This window comes from Vicia villosa, unplaced genomic scaffold, assembly GCF_029867415.1.
Source record: "Vicia villosa cultivar HV-30 ecotype Madison, WI unplaced genomic scaffold, Vvil1.0 ctg.003520F_1_1, whole genome shotgun sequence".
NCBI lineage: Eukaryota > Viridiplantae > Streptophyta > Magnoliopsida > Fabales > Fabaceae > Vicia > Vicia villosa.
This window is the reverse complement of record NW_026706226.1, coordinates 19,759-41,449: the sequence shown is the minus strand read 5'-3', so window position 1 is coordinate 41,449 and position 21,691 is coordinate 19,759. Positions and strand designations below refer to the sequence as shown.

General features: G+C 36.4%; 1 protein-coding gene across 1 annotated transcript; it reads right to left on the bottom strand.

Annotated features, from left to right (window-relative positions):
* Positions 1 to 321: 321 nt before the first annotated feature.
* Positions 322 to 1,942, bottom strand: LOC131641113 (probable polyamine transporter At3g13620). Its single transcript, XM_058911440.1, has one exon. It carries the CDS (start codon positions 1,835 to 1,837, stop codon positions 407 to 409), a length of 1,431 nt encoding a protein of 476 aa, XP_058767423.1. The 5' UTR covers positions 1,838 to 1,942; the 3' UTR covers positions 322 to 406.
* Between the last annotated feature and the right edge of the window lie 19,749 nt (positions 1,943 to 21,691).

Below are 21,691 nucleotides of genomic sequence, written 5' to 3'. Positions count from 1 at the left end.
CTCAACTTAATTTTTTTCCATAAAAATTTCATTCATATCAAAAAGAGAAGTGCTAAAAAATGGACTTGATAATGACCTTAGAACAAAAACAAACTAAATAATGACAAATTAAAATTTGGAAAACAACAGTAAAGACAAATTAAGCATTAGAAAACAAGAAATTGCTCCCAAAAAAAATGATTTGATCATGACATCAGAACAAAAAAAGTAAACTGAAATTAACAAAAATTAAAAATAAAACTCCACAGATCATGACATCAGAACCAAAAGGTAAACAGTAATTAACAAAAATTAAAAACAAAACTCCACACTTTCACAATCACTCCAAAATATTTCCATTTTATTTCTATGCAAAGATAATATAATACAATTACAACTAAAAAATCATAATAAAATTCTAACTATATCATAAATTAGCCACTGCATCATACTTATCTTCATCATCATCCTTTTTACTCTCAAACTTAACCCAATTCTTCCTCTTACAAAATCTTACAAACAAGAAAAAAACAATCCCACCTACAGTCATCAAACCACTAACCAAAAACACAATCTTAGTAGCAATAGCCATAATGAAAACAAGAAAACCAGAAGGCACCAAACACATAACCACCAACATAGGCATATTCATTGGAACCTTATAAGGTCTCTCTATCAATGGCTTCTTCCATCTCAACCAAAGAAAAGCACCAAACTCCAATATCATACCCAAACTATACAAAAAATTTGCAGATGATACAATATCAATGAAATTCATATAAGAAACCGCAATTGTTATCAATGTAGACACCAAGATTCCCAACCAAGGAGTGTTAAACCATTTTGATCTAACTCCGCAAAACTTAGGTAAAATTCCAATTTCTGCCATACCAGAAACCTGATAAGCACTACTGCTTAACTGAGCTTCGAATAGCCCGATTGCTGATAAAACAGCGCCGATTTCAACCCAGATTTTCAACCATTTTCCAGCAATGATCTCGGCCGCTTGAGCATGAAATCCGTTCTCCCATTGACTTTGATCCACGATAACTGCTCCAGTAACCGCGAAAAGCGGAATCAAATACGAAACACAAGTGAAAACAACGGAAATAAGAAGAGCCAGAGGAAATGTTTTCTTTGGCTCTTCAACTTCACCTGCCAAAGTACTAACATTATCCCAGAAATTCAAGTTCCAAAAAAGTGTATTGAAGAAAAGATTCCAATCTTTCTTAACACCCTTTTGGCCCAAACTAATCCATCTATGAGGCCTAATCTGAGGAATAGCAATGAGTGACATTAAGATAAACGGTGCTAATGAAACAACTCCTAAGCCAACTGCAACATAACCAACTATTGTTAAACCAGTGTAATTGACAAAAGATAACGTTAGAGTTGATAAGAGAATCGCGATGTTCCGAGGCCAACCGGATCCGAAAACTGGGAAGAGTTTTTCCATGTAATCGATGCAGAGGATAGGATAGGCTGCTATGTTGATGACACCGCTGAGAAATTTCCAGGTTCCCATTAGGCAGCCTGCGAATGGGCCGAAAGCTTTTTCGGCCCATATTACGAAACCACCGTTTCCTGGATAAACTGTGGTTAATTCGGCGGTTATTAGAGCTTCGGGAATGCTCCAGATGAATGGGAAGATGAGGAAGCCGAGGAGAGCTAAGAGAGGGCCGGCGGCTTGGACTGCGGGTTCTTCGCCGTATGGGCCGCCGGCTACTTCGAAGTAGATGAGGAATATTAGAGGGATTAGGGTTAATTTTTTGGCGTGTTTTGTGGGAGTGGTTATTTGTGGTGGTTGTTGCGGTGGTGTGGTGGTGGTAGCGGCGGCGGAAGGGGTTGCTTCGCCCATTGTTGAGTTACTTGAATGATAGGAGTTTGATAGTGGTAGATATATAGATTCACTTTCACGCAGGAATCAAGGAACAAATAAAGTGACTAAAGAATCTTATCAACTATTTTTTCTATGCCAAGAATCATTGACATTTTTATATTTTTATTCAAAGATTTTTTTTGACTGTGATATTAAAGACAAGTTAATACTTAGGCTAATTTTGACTTATTATGATGATATGAAAAAGATTTGGTTTTGCTCATATAAAATTAAAACGATTGTATTATTATGCTATTTTAATATGTCATATCTTAGAAATATCCATAAAAAAATATGGCATATCATATCTTAGAAATATCCATAAAAAATATGGCATATCATATCATAATAATAAATTATAATTAAAGTATGCTCTATAATTAAATTTATTTTTTTATTCGAAAAAATGGTGAGGTGAGAGATTTGATTTTTTAAAAATGATATTCAATTAAGATATTTATAACAAATGTCAATAAAAACAGTGCGAAATTGTCTGTTTCCGGTTATAACAAAGGTGAATCTGCTCTGCGTGTCTTTTCATTTTAGATTTGATCTTGGGCTATTTTTTGGGGATTTTGCGAACGACGCAGAACAATTGTCCTGCCAACTCTTGCTATATTTTGTAGAATGATGGCTTACAAGATATATCTTTAGGTTTGTTGTTTAAGAGAAGATAGTACAAGGTCTTGATGGGATATCATTAGCATTAGGAACATGTGCATTAAATAATCCTCTCTTGATTATCGATGTTTCATATGGAGGTTCTGATTTGTTTTTTCTATGTTTGACGGTAGTGAAGTTCCGTTTGTCTTAGGATACTTGAGTACTTTTGAACAATTTATAATGAGATCTCGATCATTGATGGTGCAGTTTGCACTTCACGATTGTAAGTACAAACCTACACTCATCAAGAAGTTTTCGATTCATGGCAAACATCATAGTTGAATAAATATCAAGCCACAAATGAATGACATAAGGAAAAGTAGGATTTTGGCTCTCTAAGGCATTTTACGTCGACTCACCACAAGCCCAGGTCGACCTAGAAGGCTTCATTCATCCAGCAGAAGGAATTGTCTCAGATAGGTCGACCCACTAAGCCCTTAGGTCGACGCAAACTGAAGTGAATAAAGAAGTCTCACCTTTGTTCCATTTAGGTCGACTCAACCAAATGCCTAGGTCGACCTAAACTGAAGAAAAGTCACAAGAACCAAATCCAACTGATTCTAGGTCGACCCAGAGCCCCAACAGGTCGACCCTACTGGAAACAAATATAGTTTTGTTGAATTTGTTCCATTTAGGTCGACCTAATCAATGAAGTAGGTCGACCTATCTCCTCAAAACTTGCCAAATTATGCGCTTGCCCTGTGTTAGCTGTACTGGCACCTTTATATATCATTTTCAGTTAATTATTGAATCTCAACACCAACAACTGAAAGATACACAAAGTCTTCTCATCTTCTTTCTTCTTCTCAACTCCAACACAATTACACACAATAATTATTGTGGTGAGGGTTTGTGATCAAGACCGATAACGTCCATGGAAAGGAATTGAAGGTTCCCAGTGGGTGAAGATTTATGGGGTTACTGGTGAATAAAATCTGCGGATTTTGTCCTCCAAGATTGGTAAATTTTGGGGGTTTTTGTCAAGAGACTTCATCAACGATTCAGTTGAGTGTAGAGATTGAAGAACAAGGGTTCGAGCAATTCACGACACTGCAGAAAGGGAATCAAAGATAAGCTCTTGGAAGATACTTGATCTGGCTCAAGATCAAGGGGAAGAAGATACAAAGAATCAACATATTCGGTTTATCGTTATTGCTTTGTTATCTTCTTTGTATAAACTCTTTTCAATCATAATGAAAGACATCCCAATTCTCGTTTGGAATTGGGGGAAGATGTAGTCGTAGCGAGGACGATCGACGAACTGCCTGAACAAATATCGTGTTCTTATTGCTTTTATCTTTTCGTTTACGTTTCGCTTATTTCTGGTCATAATTGCAAATTGATTAACGTATCAAGTGTTAAACTTGTGTGATAAGATTCTGCATAATCATCACAAGTCATCACACATTGATTCATAATTCAATTTGGACATTATCACCAAGTGTTTGATATATTGCTTTCCTCATATATCTAAGTCATTGAAAACAAGTTTACTCAAGCAAACACTTAAATGATTTATCGCATTACAACTTGTTGATTCTCTAATAGTTTTCATCATCACATCATAATCAGTTTGTGGTTTAAATACATATCTGATCCTTCCCGTAGCGGTTCGGAATAGACGTGAGTCGATCCCTAAACGCTTTCGCCATATTTTTTAAGGAAATCCGAATAAATTCTGAAGTATCTATTCACCCCCCCTCTAGATACGTAAGCCTAGCGTCTAACAACGATGTGGTAGATCATACAATTCACTATAGTAGAAATGCATATAAGAAGCTCATGGACTAATATTCATCTTTTTTTGCGGCTTGTGAGAAATTCTCATTCTTCTTCATTTATGATTTTCCCTGTTGCTGCTAACTTTCCTGCACAGGTCTTCATCTCTGACTACTTCGCACCTTTTTTCATCATGCCAACCCTCAAATTTATCTCTTTAAAGGTAACTTTTTGGTCTCTCTTTCTCTCAACCTTGTTTACTTTATTAGGGTTCATGAAGAAGAGGACCAAAGGCACTTGGTTTGTCTGTTTTGCATTTTGGGGAACTATTTGTCATTGATGCACTTTGATAAGGACAACATATTTACCTTTAAGTCTGTCTTAGGATGATGCTTGTAGTTATTTCTTTTTATGTGTTGGAAGAACATTTATAATGGAGGACCTTTAATCTGAAAATCATAAGGCGATACGGGATAACTCGTCAATGTGGGTGAATCAAGAGACATTAAATATTGCATATGTCTCTGTTATTGAAAGTGGTTTTTGTAACGCCCCGGATTTATTTTAATGGTATTAGTGTATTTTACTACTAATTTTAAATATTTTGAATGTTTGGTGTGATTTTTTAATTATTTCAAATTTTGGTCAGTTGGGCGTTACCGAGAAGTCAAGAGAAGTGAGAAGGTTAGTCAACTGGGAAGTGATTCGAATTAATAAATTATTAGGAGTGTGATGATGAATTAGATTAGTAGGTAATTTAATTAATTAATTAATATAAAATAATAATATAGTTGAAGAGTTATTCATATTATTATTTCTTTTTATTATTATTAATTAGTGAATAATAAAAATATTAGAGTAGTATTGATTTATTAGAAATAATTAAAATTGAAAAATAGAGATTATAGGTGAATAAAGAATGTAGTGAGTAAAAAGTGGTATAGAGAGACTTGAATACAAAGTAAAGAGAAATTAGGTTAATTGGAGGTTAGAGAAAGTTGGGAAAAAGTCAGAACTTGAGAAGAGCAGGAGTTGGAAAAAGAGACAAGCTTGAGAGAGAAAGAAACTACATTAACAAAACCTATTGCTGCTATTTTCTTTTTTTAGATAAGGGAAAATTTTGGTTTAATTGTGGGTGTCTAATTTGATATAAGATAGAGAAGATTCCTAACCTTCTTCTTCTTCCCTTTCCCTTACTCCATTGATGGAATTTTTGAACTTTTGATTTAGGGGTGGTTGTGTAAACCTCTCTAAATCGATGGATGTTAATTTTTGTGATAGATTGATTGTTGTATACTGATTTATATTTTGAAATTAGTGTACAATGGTATGATAAAATTCATTTTATGTGTTCTTGTTAAAATATTTAAAAAGTGATGAACATGCTAATAGATTTATGGATATGATGTTGAATTGATAATTTCTAATATGTAATATGTGTGGATTATTGTGTTAAGATGTTATAATATTATTGGGCATGAAATTATGGGATAGAGGGTTTTTACGAAGTCGAAATTGAAGTTTTGGAAGACCTCAAATGGTGAAAATGGATTTTTGGGCTGTTTTTCATGTATGTAACCGATTACGCACTAAGTGTAACCGGTTACCACTATTTAGGGTGGGAAATTGTAGAACTGAAAATGGCATAACTTGAGCTCTGTGACTCTGATTGAGGCGCGATTTGAGGTGTTGGAAAGCTAACACAGAGTACTATCCTATGGTAATGTCCCTATATGTGGAACTTGAGGTCATGAAATTGATGAATAATTATGATTTTTATATTATGAATATTGTTGAGGTGGTTATTGAGTAATTAGATAGTCTTGAATTGAGGGTTGTCCTATTTTGGCCATTTGACTTGATTTTTCGTGCTGATTCTGATTTTAAGGTCTGTTTAGTACAGTTTGGCACTGTTTGTGATTTTTTGTGATACTTAGTTGTTATGTTATATTTTTATTAATTAATTATGTTTTAACTGTTAGATTTAGTGGTGTAACCGTTTATCGTGACCTTATATTGATTTTTTTTTAAGTTTGGTTCAGTGATGGTATCAACGTGTAGATCTCGGAGTTGGAGGTGGTGGTGATGTCATCATGAAACTATTTATGTATCATTTTCATTCATTCATGTAATTGAGATATAGGTGGGACTTTAACCTGTTAACGAGTCATGATCTAGTGTTGTGATCAGTATGGAGCTCGGGTTTAGAGATGTAACCATTGATGAGCTTGGGTTTTAGTGTTTTAACTCGTGGATGTATTTAGTAACATACCTCTGAACTTCCAAACCTTGGTACCACATGCATTAGAGTAGAGTCGAGGTGTCAATTGCATATATAATATTGCATTAGGAATGACTAATGTTTGATTGAATTATGATGTGTATCTATCCTTGTTGTATTATACACCACTAACAAGGTTTGGATACATTCTCACCCATTTTTTGTTGTGTGGGTGTTTATGTCATTGTTGCAGATATTCAAGTAGAGGAGCTTTAGTGTCGTGCGTGTCTGAGGATGGCTGAGATGGCAATCTTCGCTTCTTTATTTCTGCGTTTATTTACTTACGTGAATAATGCTCTGATAGTGTAACATTGGAACAAGATATTTTATGTCTATCTTTGCAAGTTGTTTTATTTATACTTTCCAGTTATGTTAAAGTTGAACTCATTTTGAACATATGAGAAGTTAGTTGGTTAAATGTTTAATTCCGCTGTGATGTTTCTTAAATTTTGAAAAAGGATGTTTGATTGAGAAGTATGTGTGATACTCTAATGGTGAAGTTTATTCATGTATATTCCTTGTTCTCTTTTAAATTAAGAGTCATAATCATAGGGGGTTATAGTTAGGATTGTGTCTTCATGGTGGTGGGACCCTCTGACGATTGGGATGTGGTTCTCTTTGAGGAAGACAATAGGATCTGTAGTAAATTCAACGGGCAAATCCATGAAAGGCTATTCTCTTTGATAGGTTTTTGCCCCCTTCAATTATTTCAAGGTCGGCATGCTTACTCATTTATTAATATGCTCTTCACAATTACAATCATTAAGGTGGGCCTACATTAAGGTCTTCCAATAATAGTTCGAATAAAAGAAACGTATGACGTCTACGCCTCTCTTCTTACACCTATTTAAGGCTCAATGCAGCTTCGCTAATTCGGCTTAGGGTTAAGACCTGATATCGCTTAGGCATTGTACCAATATGTTTGAAGTATATTTAGATAGCTTGAAACACTTTAAAGGCTGACACTTCTTGGTTACTCTCCACAACTAGGGTGGCCCATGCCAAGATACGTACAATAAAGCATGGGCCTTCCTACCAGTTTCGAAATAGGTTCTCCATATTTTGGCTTCAGTGTCATTTCTTGGAGGATTTTGGATCACATGTGTTGCACCCCAAAATTTGCCCATCTAATTTTACCGCTAATTGGCTAAACTTCACATTCATTTGCATACCTCCATTAAGTCATCTAACATTCGCATATCATTAATAAATAAATCAAGTAGGGGATCAAAGTCCATGGAACAAATTGAAGGTCTCACTTGATTTTGGAGTTCTATACTTTACAAGCTTGGTCCAACTAAAATGCTCTTGATGTGTATCGTGGTCTTAACTTACGGTCACGTGGATTAAGATTTACTTCTATATTCATATGACAAATGAGGAGTTTCTCTTATGGAGTTGGAATCGATAATGAATGTGTGCAAAATTGAATTGTATATGGTATTGTGGCGGATCGGTTCCACTTTACAGGCTACTTGATAGAAGGACTGATTTTTGGTTTCTTCCACCTTATGCTTTGGTTTATTTAAGAGTATAAAGAGTTAAATCTCAAACTCGAAGCCTAGGAGGAAAATACTCACTCAAGATTCAAAACTTTGTTCGTTGGTATTTCGAGGCTAACATAAAAGCATACACTACTATTCGTCCAAAGTTCAACACCATTATTTATATTACAAAACTCAATCTCAAAGGGCATCATTACATATTGTTTAACCACAAAAAAATCCAATCGTTCAAATTTTCACCATTACATTCCATCAAAGAAATACATTCAAAGAACCATTTCAAGTCCAAGAGACCTTTACATCATGAAACATTACAAAAGAATAAATACTAAAACTATCTATTATTTGTCCATCCACTTTGTCCTCCATTGGCATATTTTCTTCAAACCACTTCATCATCCCTTCACTTTAATTAACCACTGCCACGATCCAAACAGCCCTGCAAAGAAAAGCTTCACAAATCAAAACCAGAATCCTTCAACACAATTCCAACTCAATTCAGCAGCTTTGCACAAGAAATAGACACTAATTCATTAAATACAGCCAGTTCATGTTCATACAATTGATCATTCCCACAAAATTCTACACAAAATGGTACCCTTCAAACATCAAAACAATATATAAGTAACCAACCAACAGAAGTCACAAATTTCTAATTGTTCCTAACTTTTAGCATTTCAGTTACTAATACCTAATTCCAACAATTCCTAACAGAAAAAAAAACATATCTCTAACTAACTCTCAACAGAAAATCAGTTTATAACAGAATTCAATTTCTATTCAAAACTAACCTAACAGTTTGTAACTAATCCTAACAACCTAGTACAAATCTCTAACCTATCCTAACCGATTCATAACAGATTTCTAACTACCCTAACAACCTCCAAAAAACAGTTACACAACTCCTAACAGATTAACAGAAGAAGAGAAGGGAAGTTACCTCAGAAATTCAATCTCCTCCACCTCTATAAATCAGAACTTGGCTTCATTCTTTGGGCTTTTCACTCCCATTCACACATCAATTTGCTTCACTTCTCATTCTCCACCATTTCACAATCTTCATCTTCTCTGATTCACCACCTCTGCAACCACTTCACATTCGAGCCATTCTCTTTCAATCTCCATTTTCTCACCTTCTTCACCCTCACTTCAATCCCTTCGATTCCCTTCACCATTTCTAAACCATTCCTCATTCATCATTTGCGCACATCTTCATCATCTTCACCATTATTCACTCTTCCTTCAATCATTTCCCAACACTCATCATCACCTTCATCATCAATCTTCAACACCAGTTCAGAAACTTTTTCTATCTTCTTCAATCCCCACCTGTAGCAAACAATTCAGAACCGCTCTTCAAGTCTCGACTCTCACCATCATCTTCATCACTGCATCATTCTCAGTAATTCATCATCCATCTTCATCCTTCAATATTCATCATCATCTCTTCAATCTCGCCTCAACTCTCAACGCATACAGAGCACGCCGGCACGCAAAAAATCAAAAAAAGAAGAATTTTTCAGAATTTCAGAGTGGGAGAAGAAGAATCGGTGATAATAACTCTTACCTGAGATTCTTTTTTCTGGATTTCACGTTGTCTCATCCGAATCGAAGAGGCACCGGTAATCTTCCAATCGAGAGATTTGTTCGAATTAGCAAGAACGAGTTAAATCAGATATTGAGACGGAAGTTTGAGCATGATGTGAGAAGACGAATTCGATCGGAGAGGGAGGCTGTTCCGACCGCCGCGCCGTTCATCGCGAAGAAGAAGAAGAAGAGAGAACAAGTCGAATAGTCACACCAGGTAAAACCCTAATTCCCAATCTCAATCGCCCCTTTTTATTTTTATTTTATTAATTAATTGTTAATTTTTTACTCTTAATAAAATCTGAAAACATGATATTGGATCAGAATAAAAATGCCACTGGGCCGAATTCTGTTAGGCCCTACGCCCATTCTGCTTATTGCACCATCTTGTTAATCATACACCACTCTGGGCCCATATCACCTTTTGGCATAGAAAAATCTGTAAACAAAAAAAAGCACCCTCTGGGCTGGGCCCTGCGCCCACTGCTCTTTACACCTCTATATTTCAGTTTGCCCCCCCTGGTTCTATCACTTTGTTATTTAGATTAATTAGTTTTTTTACCTTTTTCTTTGAGTAATTAAATTGCTAATTTTTCTTACTAATCCTTAGACTTCAATACACAATTTTTGACATAAAAAATAATCACTAAAAATCTTAGTTTTAGGCTAACTCTTAATTCTTTTTTTTGCTTAATTAGATTTCTTTGTCTTCATAAAAACCATAAAAATAAATAGTGTCCTTTTAATTCAATTTTGCACTATATTTCGAATCATTTGTTTTTATGTTTGGTGCTATATTTTCAAGTCATTTTTTTAGTCAATCTTAGTACTAATTTTGTATCTTGTTTACTTGTGATTTTTACTTGTAATCTCACTTGTTTGTCTCCTTTAGGTTTAGGACTTATAATCCATGACTTTTAGGTTAGTCTTTCCCTTGAAAAACCTTTAATTTTAGGTAGACTTTAACTTGACTATTTAGGACTTAGAATCATCTTTTAGTTCATATTAGATTAGGTTCTTTTCCTTTTTCTTTTCAACTTTAAAACATTAATAAAGGACGACGTGAATCATGCTAAATGCCTTTTTTTATGTGTGAAAGAAATGATTGGGGCGTAGGCCCCGATGTATGTTCTTTCCCACTTAGCGGAAGAGAAATAATTGAGGCGTAGGCCTCGGTGTATTTCTTAACCGTTATTTAGAGAAACGATTATGGCGTAGGCCTCGATGTGCATTCTCTAAATATTTAAAAATTGTATTTCATTTAGAGAAACGATTGTGGCGTAGGCCTCGATGTGCATTCTCTAATTATTCAAAAAACTGTATTTCATTTAGAGAAACGATTGTGGCGTAGGCCTCGATGTGCATTCTCTAAATATAAATATAAATATAAAAAAAAACTATTTTTTTATGGCATGATTCAAGTCACAAATTAATTTCCCTTAAAAGACACCCAACCAAAAACATTTCAAAATATCTAATAAAAGCTCAGACCTAAACAAAGTAAGGAAGTGATGCGAAGCCTTGTAGTGGGTTTTGTCCATCATGGAATTACACCTAAAAAATACAAACCAATTTTCTCTCTTTTCTCTCTTGTCTCCGAGGCATTCTTTCTCTTGCCTTCAGGGCATTCTTTCTCCTTAAGAGCACGTTACTTCCGCTCCATTCCCAGCTTAAGACTCCAGAGGTCGAGCAGCGGAGTGCGAATGTAACTGTTCAACTAAAAAACACAAAAACAAACAAAAACTAAAGAGCCGAACTACGGCGCTCTGATTCCTGAAAAGGATACGTAGGCATTAGGTCGCGGGGCCTAAGCGAGCACAATTATTTATAAACCTTATTTTCCCCGTGTTTCTTTTCTTTCATTTGCATGCATTCCCTTAGTAATTAAGCTTTAGACTTATATACCCTTAGAATAGAACAAACATAAGTGGATCCTGTGGAGTACCACAGACGTGAGGGGTGCTAGCACCTTCCCCTTGCGTAACCGACTCCCGTACCTTATCTCTGGTCGAAAGACCTCGTTCTTATTCATCCTAGGTTTTCTGATATTCCTTTCCCTCTTTGGGATAAATATATTGGTGGCGACTCTGTTCATTTTCGCGAGCGTGCGACAGCTGGCGACTCTGCTGGGGATGTGATAGACCTGTGCTGGTCCATTCTTAGCGAGTCGATCCTAGCCTTTGTTTGTTTCTTTTCTTTGGGTGTTTTTATTTGTTTATATGCTTACATCCTGTGTATATATGTTTTCGTATCATGTTTATTTCTGTCTGCATATCATATTTACTTTCCGCATGCATCTGGACTATATTATGGGTCCCCGTGGGGACCACATATTTTCTCTGTTTGCAGGTTGGGTGGGATGTTCTATGAGGTAAAAGGCCCAATACCCAGGCCATGAGTGATACCTTAGGAACTAGGAATAGAGTGGCCATGACGGACAGAAGACGTATGTCTGATTGATCCGATCATGTATCCACGGGCAGAGCTTGGTTGAACGAGGCAATATCGTATGATTGCGCCTACTTTCAATCCTCTGTTGGCTTTTTGACCTACCATATACTAGATCCTACCTGTGAGAGGGGTTGGGAATTTTGTTTTGCAGGAAAACATACCTCCATCCTACCTTAAACCATTCAGACTATCTATCATAATCAACGTCGAACCTCTGAATCTGGAGGTTTGACCTTATGTGACTTTTGCAAAGGTTATCTATCAGAATCAACGTCGAACCTCTGAATCTAGAGGGTTTGACCATCTTTGACTTATGCACAAGCTATTTATTCAGAAAGCAACGTCGAACCTCTGAATCTGGAGGATTCGACCATATCTTATTGACCATGAGAAGTTGTTATCCAAGAGGCCTTGATCCTTGATCCTGATTTATGTTGCATTTGCATCATCATTAACATTTTGCATTCATGCCTGTGCATTCATGGTTACCAATACTCTTACCTATTTCTCTCCATCAGATCAGTCAAGACGATTCCTCCACACCGATATCTGACAAGAGCTCACAGAAGAAGAATCATGGAGAATTACGAACAAGATCAAGCTTCCATTAGAGAAGAGATGGATCAAATGAAAACTAAGGTCGATGCTATCCTGGAAGCTATCCAAGCCTTGCGAACTGAAAGGGTTCCTGCTACACAAGAGATTCCCGTTGTTGGTAACCAAGCTGCTGCTAGCCAACTTGAGGTCGTTCCACCTTCTTCTACTCCATTTGAGTTCCAAGCAAGGACTAATGCTACTCTTGGGATGCCATTCAACTTCATGACTGTTGATACCCTTGGAGCTCCAAACCAAGGTGGGACTATACCCGTGACTTCTGGAGCAATGACTATGGCTGATCCCGTCTTCCCACTCTCTGTGCCACCTTCTCAAACAGAGATTCCTATTCCTGCTTTCTGTGGTACTCGTTCTGCTAACCCAGAAATGCAAACAATACCAACTGCTGAAAGAGCTCGACCCGTTGAGAAATCCGCTGAGAAGTACAAAATCCTTGAGGAAAGAATTCGAGCCATTGAAGGATTTAGTGCCTATGGGATGGATGCTGAGGATATGTGTCTAGTTCCTAATCTGGTTGTCCCTCCTAAGTTCAAGACTCCCGACTTCCAGAAGTACAAGGGTTTGAGCTGTCCGAAGAGCCATATCATCATGTATTGTCGTAAGATGGCTTCTCACATCCACAACGACTCATTGCTCATTCACTGCTTCCAAGATAGCTTATCTGGGGCATCTCTGAACTGGTATATGAATCTGGAGCGTAATAGAATCCGATCTTGGAAGGATTTGTCTGATGCTTTCCTCAAGCAATATCAGTATAACATTGACATGGCACCGACTAGGTTGCAACTTCAAAATCAAGTGCAAAGGACCAATGAGACATTCAAAGAGTATGCTCAGAGGTGGAGAGAAATGGCTGCTCAAGTGAATCCACCACTTTCTGAATCCGAACTGGTTGACATGTTCATGAACACTCTTCAAGGACATTACTATGAGAGAATGGTTGGTAGTGTTTCTTCTGGTTTCTCCGATCTAGTCAGGATTGGTGAAAGAATTGAGAATGGTTTGAAAATTGGTAAGATCCAGAATCCCGCCAATGCTGCTGCTGCAAACCAATATGGGTACAAGAAACCTCAGGGTAACTTTGTCAAGAAGAAAGAAGGCGAGACCAGTGCCACCTATGCTCAAGATCAAGCTCCTTGCTATCGAGTGGCCGCCACCGCCCCTCAAGCTTATGTGGCACCTGTTGGTCAACAACCTTGGGTCCCTTATCAACAATATGTCCAACAACAACAACAAGGTTTCCAACAACAAGGTTATCAGCAGAGACAAGGTCAACAGAGGCAGAATAGGCCTAAAAGGGTGTATGATCGTGTACCAATGACCTATAGCCAACTTCTCGCCGCCTTGCTTGATCAAAAACTGATTCAATTAGCTGAAGCGAGGCCTCCTCCTGATCCCCTCCCTCCAAATTACAAGATTAATGCCAAGTGTGAATTCCACTCAGGAGGATCTGGTCACACTACTGAAGAGTGCAGAGTTTTAAAAGACAAAGTTCAGGATCTGCTTGACGCAAAAGAGATTGCGTTTGCACCTGTGGCACCTAATGTGATTAACAATCCCATGCCACCTCACAATGGAGCTTCCACCAGTGGACCATGAAGACTTTATGTTGTCAGAGAACATTTCATTTGCATTAGAATAAGGCCAAGCTTGCCATTGTATAGATTTCTTTAGTATTTTCAATTGTATTACTTTTGTTGTTATCAAGTACTTCTCATTGTAAGAAACTCATTCTGTTTGAAATAAATAAAATAATGCAATATACATGTTTTTCTCAAATCATTCCATCTTTGTCATTATGTTCATTGATACTTCACTCATTTGTTTTAAGCAACTAAAAAAGGAGAATGATGAAAAATCAAAAACACATGAACTACTAATTGTATGCTTTTGGAACAAAGATCCTGTTGACGATGTACAGGCATTGTTTCAATTCCTAAACACTGGAGATATAAGGGAGTGAAACCTTCGTCAACCCCTTTGAGCCTAAGGAGTAGTAGTTTCTTTTCAAAAAATACAAAAACCCTCAATCTTAACCAGGGGCAGGGTAGTCTTCAGTTAGTGCGACCGAGCGCTCAACTTTCAGGTATTCCATCAGAGGATCAATCATATTCCATATATCACAACAAAAGAAGAAGAGCACATTACACAATGGATGTCTCCCATTCACAAAGAAGAAGGCAGTCACAACCTTTTCATCAAGTCAATCACAAATGTCATACAACTTGTTTCCGAACGAGACAAAAAAGAATGAAAAGAAAGTATTGAATCATGATCAAAAAAGAAAGAAACAAAAGCCCGCTAAGTCAAAAAAAAAAAAGAAGAAAGGAAGAGCTTTGAAGCAAATGACTTAGGCAAAAATTAGGGCATATCCCGCTGGACAACGAAAACCAAATTCAAAAGAAACTCTTTGTCCAGGCAAAAGTTAGGGAAAGTAAAAAACAAACAAAAACTAAAGAGCCGAACTACGGCGCTCTGATTCCTGAAAAGGATACGTAGGCATTAGGTCGCGGGGCCTAAGCGAGCACAATTATTTATAAACCTTATTTTCCCCGTGTTTCTTTTCTTTCATTTGCATGCATTCCCTTAGTAATTAAGCTTTAGACTTATACACCCTTAGAATAGAACAAACATAAGTGGATCCTGTGGAGTACCACAGACGTGAAGGGTGCTAGCACCTTCCCCTTGCGTAACCGACTCCCGTACCTTATCTCTGGTCGAAAGACCTCGTTCTTATTCATCCTAGGTTTTCTGATATTCCTTTCCCTCTTTGGGATAAATATATTGGTGGCGACTCTGTTCATTTTCGCGAACGTGCGACAACATGTTTACAAAAATGGACGATCTCTCTCAAGAGGAAATTTAGTTGAAATACAATTAGTATCTTTCTTGAGGATATGGGCTACGTCGTCAGCATTGTTCCTTTTGACACGACTATAAAGACGCGAGAGAGATATTACATAGAGACATACTTGATGGTGACTCAAAAAATGATAGGAAAATCATTTTTGGTAAGCAACATGGGGAAACCCCCTTTTTTCTCTTGAATAGCCTTTGGTGTTCTTCTTCTAAACCCGTCTATTATTGGCTTGCAGAGAAAATGAAATGTTATAAGATAATGAAACATCTAAAAGAGTCTCCACTTACCAGGGTTTTATATTTTGGGGGTCTCTGTTGAGATGGTTATTATTTGCTCACCTACCCTAGTGAAGGCATATGTCTGCGAGTTTCCTAAATAGATCTCAGTGGAAAATTCTTTATGCTCGTCACTAATCATGGATGGAAGGATTCAGGTTATTTGTCCCGAATTCAAGATGCCTCGGGAGGAAAGGCCACTTATTTGCCAATGTAGGATGCTTGAGAAAGACTTAGGGGGGATCTAGCTCCATGGGAGGGAATACGTCGGTTATGGTGGCCCTGCCCCTTTTACATCTTCTCTGCCCTGGTCCAAAAACTACCAGGGAGGTCTTATCTTTTATTTATGAAGAAGACTATACATACTTTTTGGTCAAAGATGAAGCTGTTTGTCAAAAGGAATTGGCAAATTTGGCGAATTATACTCATCAGGTGTCTGTCATATTAGCCTTTAGCATTGTCAGGAAGGGAAAGGTTTTATTACCCAACGGTTTTTGAAGAGAAGAATAAGTTCTTAGAAAGCGTGTCAATGCTCTTAAAGTCAAGCGAGACTCGTACTTTGAAGAGCTACAAGAGGTGTTTAGCATTCTTTCGGGCATAGGGACCGTTGTAGAACCTTCCGAGTACCTCGTCATGCAGGTTGGGAAGGTACATTAACTTGTATAGGTGGTAAGGGGGAAACTTAAACTCTATCCCTCACCCTGACATTACTAACCAAGTACGAAGCCACACTTGCTGAGATAAACTAGGCACCGAATTCTTTGCGTAAGACGATCGAGGAGTTTGAGAAATCTTTGAGAGAGTCCCAAGAAGGATTTTTTGGTCTTATAAAAACCAATGTATGTTTTAATAATGATTAACAATGTTGGAGAGTGTTTTCTAATCAAATTCATCATGCGTCTTTTAACCTCATTATTATAGGCTCCTTAGATATTCCAAGAGAGCATAATGACTTATTTAAAACCTAAAATAACTAGTCAAGTTGGTGGAGGTGACAAAGAAAGTATATACACGAGATAATTTACGTAGTTGACTTCGATTCAACGGGAGTTTCACGAACAACTTCCTCTTCTTGAATAGCTCCCACATCCATAGCACATTGGTTACTTCAATCTTCCTGACTTGTTGTTGGTTCAAAATGCAGAATATTGTATCGTGTGATGGACTCCAAACTCAAATTTACTAATGGAAATATAGAGGTATATTTAGCGGTGCTAAGCACACCCTTTGTGATGGATAGAAACTAAAATTTGGCCCAGTTTTCTCCAAAGTCACACTAATAGCACGATGTGGTACTAAAATGGCAGACTTAGCCTTGGCGCATGAGTCCCTTCTGCATGTTGAATGATGCGCGTCTAGAGTGGGTCCACTTTTATCAAATTGTATTAATGGATAAAGATTTCCCTTGACCATAACTGACTCTTTTGTTACATTTTTTCCTCTGCACCACCAATGAATCAGCATGACATGCATTTATTTCCCCATATTCTTTTGCTACTGTTTCAGCGTTATCATTGCCCATTTCCCGATGGAGTTCTGTTAGTTTTTTCTCATGGACATCATCATTTTCTGGAAGTCCTCTTGGTTGCGCCACCATAGGAACAACATGCTTCGTTAGATTATCTGGTGTTTTCTTGCAATCACGGGTGTGATGCCCACAACAGGCACGATTAGAGCAAATAATGTGAAGAACTTTATATTGCACGAAGTACTAGTGACCATTAACATTGACATTTTCGACAATTGACAATGTCAGATCAATCTCCATGCAAATTCTTGCAAATCTCCCCTTCTCTACATTCAAGGTGTTAGTATATACCTTAACAAGAGTACCCACAATAGATTCTAAACCAAGAAGGACACTTTCATCATAATACAATAAATTAAATTCTAAAAATTAAATCCAAACCAGAGTCTTCTCCACCTTTGCGAGAGGAGATTCAAAGTCCGGAGTCCATCGAGTCACTGCCAAATAATGGTCAACAACATCCACGGGCCTTCAGACATAATTTTCTCCCTATCTGCGAGCAACTCACACTTGACCAAAAGAAACCGTTGTCAACGTCCATGATCTCAAAACCTTCGGTAAGTTTCCACATCTTCTTCAACATATCCTTCACCAAATGGGGTTAGGATCCTCTCCATTTCTCTCTCTCTCTCTCTCTCTCTCTCTCCATTTACCCATTATTATAGTTTTATGTGTAAATGACACACATATCTAAGAAATATGACATATCTTCAATAATTATTTAACTTTATACCCCTAAAACTATAGTAATGTAACTTCTCACTTCTTTTAGAAAATGGAGAGGATCCGTACCCTACCAGATGATATTCCACCTTCTTTTCAAGGAGTTTAATGACTAGTGTCTTGTTCCCAGAGTTGCATTGTTCCTGAAAAAGTTTCTCATCCATCGTAACCTTTGGTAGCAATCAGTTTTCTCATTCAAGAGAGACTTTCATAAGTCTCTTTTCAATCTGGTCCACTCTCTCTTTCATAGTAGTGGATCATTGGCCTTCAGTGAGAATATCCTAGAACGACAGTCTAGGAGGCTTAGATGCACCTTTATCCGGTGGCTTGACCAGTGGCGACGGCGTGGAAGCGACAAAAACAAAAGACTTCATACGAAAACTTCTTCGTTATTCAAAAATTATTGCTCTTTAGTTAGATAAGATAACCACCGATTGCTCTCACTTTTTTCTTTTACTCTCTCTTCAACTTGTTGTAGTACTAGCTAGAATTTTTTTTGAAAAAACTTCATTTTAATTTGTACAATGTTTTGTCATTTATTATATTTAGATATTTTATTGAAAATAATTTTCAAATAATATATATTGCTATTATAGTAGTTTACTTTATTTGTAACATTTATATTTCAAAATTTATTAACACTGAAATACTGGCAAGTTTTCCTTTAATGACCTTTCAATCATACAAATAGAATTTTTTTTCAATAAAGAGGCCAATCATTGATCTATTTAAAATTCTTATTTAAATAATATGTGCAATTCTTCAGCCACATGCTCCTACTGATCAGAACAAAAAAAATAGAGTGGGAATGAACCCTTGCCGTGGGGTCTCCTTTGCACCTCATACTTACATGAAAAATGACACAACCATCTTTTATCTCTTTGTCATTTTCTATTTGTATTTTTTAAAAAAAATTTATCTTTATATTGTGGAGATGTTTTTTGGACAGAATACCCACGAAAGTCCAGCTAAATCGGAGAGGCATGAATTTTTCTTCTTCTGAGTTGAATTGTGCTCTTTGTAAGGATACGGCGGAGTCTATCTCTCATGTCCTTTTCTTATGCCCGGTTTCTTCTTTGGTATGGAGGAACATTGCTAATTGGATTGATTTTGACACAAGCTACTGTGGCAACATTTGGGAAGATTTTCTGAGGTGGAGCGACTATGGGCGGAAATCCAAAGTCAAAAGAAGGAAGGAAAATATCGTGTGGGCGGCTGTTATCAGAGGCCTTTGGCTAAAGAGAAACGACATTATCTTTGATAACGGAGCGTGCAATGTCAATGATATCACGTGGAATATCAAGATAAAGGTATGGAGGTGGTCTTGTATTGGAGAAATTACCCACTCCAAATGTAACTTCTATGATTTTTGTAAGAATCCTATGGGTTCCTTAAAGTAGAGTACAGTTGGTGTGTAATTTTCCAGCTTCAGCTTTTCAGCTCCTTTTTGTAAGCGGGTTAGAGTACCCCTAGTACTCTCTTAAATTAAATCAAATCCTTGCTTATAAAAAAAAAATGATGACGGTGGATATTTTGTGTTAATTTGAAAAAAACAATTATAATTTTTAGAAGGGAGACTTTGAAAAGATATAAAACATCCGAAAGAATGAGTAATTTCTTTTTAAGTATTTGTAAAATTGACAATTTTATAAATGACATATTTATTTTTATTTATTTATAAAGAGGGTCACTTTTCTTTGTTTTTTTTCATCTTCCTACATAAATTATAGAAGTTTTAAACAATGGTTAGTGGTCTAGTAGTGATTGGCGCTGGACTTAGTAAGTAGGACAACTGTTCGATCCTCCGCAAAGAGGACTTAAATTACTTGATGTCAGAATTGGCTTCCGAACCCTCATCTGCGATCAGAAGAGAGCTGAAATCACTTGATGTCAAAACTGACCTCTAAAGCAGACTATACCGGTGGTGAAATGCCAAAAATAATTTAAAGAAAATTTTAATTTTAATTTTGGAAATTGAGATGAAAAAAAATGATACTCTATTCATTAATGACAAATTTATAATAGTATAAACCTTTAAAATATTTTAAAACTTTAAAAGTAAGATTATTAAATATGTATTTTTAATTATTTTTCTTTAAATATGTTTTTTTTAAATTGATTTATAACATAGTTTTTAAAAATTAAAAATTATTCAAGCAAATCCTAAGTCACTGGAACAATTTTCATACGTTCTAGTTGATTGATCAAAATATTAAGAATTGCTTTAATTATTGATGGAACAATTTTCTTCTATTCATCCTAAGTGGTACTCCATTGTCCATAATCTCGTTAGCCATTGAAATAAGGACCATTAGTGGGAGCATACCTAACTCTGTCATGTGAATGGCTTCTATAAACAGTTCTAACAAAGATGCAAAAGTGTTAAGTAAAAGAGTTCCAAGGTGAGTGATTCATAAACCTTTTTACCATTGTCCCGGATCCAGAAAATTTTATTAGTGGGGGAAAAAAGTTAGCGTAAATACTTGGATTTAGTTTGTTAACAAGATTAATTAAAAATTTAATACATATTTTTAATGAAACATTTTACACAAAACTTACTTTTATGAATTTATAAATGTTTAAGGAAAATAGGAATAAATAATTAAATTGATTAAAGTAAAATAGATATCTCTAAATATTATTACTAGTTAATTATAAGTTTTTTTAATTTAATAATAAATATTAATTGTGAGTGAATGTAGTAATAGAAAAAAAACATAATTAATGTTGAATTTAAAATAAAAAATTTTAAACTTTAAATATTGAAAGAAATAATGATGAATAGTTTACTTTGAGTTGATAAGTGTGAATAAATTAAATAATTTGTAGTATAAAAAGAAAGTAAATAATTTGTTGTGACTTGTGAGTAAAGAAGTGTGAGATATTAAACATCATTAATATTATGGAAGTTGAAAACATATTTAACAGTAGCATCAAGATGAATTTCTATTCTCTTGTGGGGGCTTAAGCCCCCAAACTCTTATATGTGTATTCGCCCCTGGTCCTTATGGTTCGTCCAGACCATGTAGGGAATGTCCTTATGGTTCGTCCAGACCATGTAGGGAAAATGGAGAAAGAGTTAATCAAAGTCATTGACAATATGGTGCGTTGCACCGTTGTCGACTATATATTTTTGAAAGGTGGATGGAGTGTTGGCAGTTTAAGTTTGAGATGTGGGTTGAGGTGCAAGATTTTTAGGCATTGTTAGAGGACGGGTGGCCAGATCCTATTGACGGAAGAGAGGACATTAGGAAACATCATGGTCCATTTCATGACACCATTGACATTTACCGAGAAAGGGCGAGGGCGTGTTGCGAGGGACCATGGGAGGAAGGTGGAAATAAGTGGGTGGATGAGTGGAGGGTGAGTGGTTGGATGTATGTTGTTGGCATTGCCGATTATTTCGATGACGAAACTGTGTGTTCAGGGCTGTTGTCGATGCGTCTGAGTTGTTTGTTACAGAGCGGAGTTCTAGTTCCTTGGCAATGGGCTTCTCATAAAGCTCGTCAATTTGGATGTGAGAGTTATAAGGCAAGAATTTTTCGACAAAGGATTTAATCAAACTGATGGTTTAGACTATTTAGAGACCATTAGTAATGTAATCAAAATGACTACTATTACATTAT

What these genes read in the sequence shown, in the direction of transcription:
- LOC131641113 (XM_058911440.1), bottom strand. Translation starts at nt 1,837, where the DNA reads ATGGGCGAAGCAACCCCTTCCGCCGCCGCTACCACCACCACACCACCG.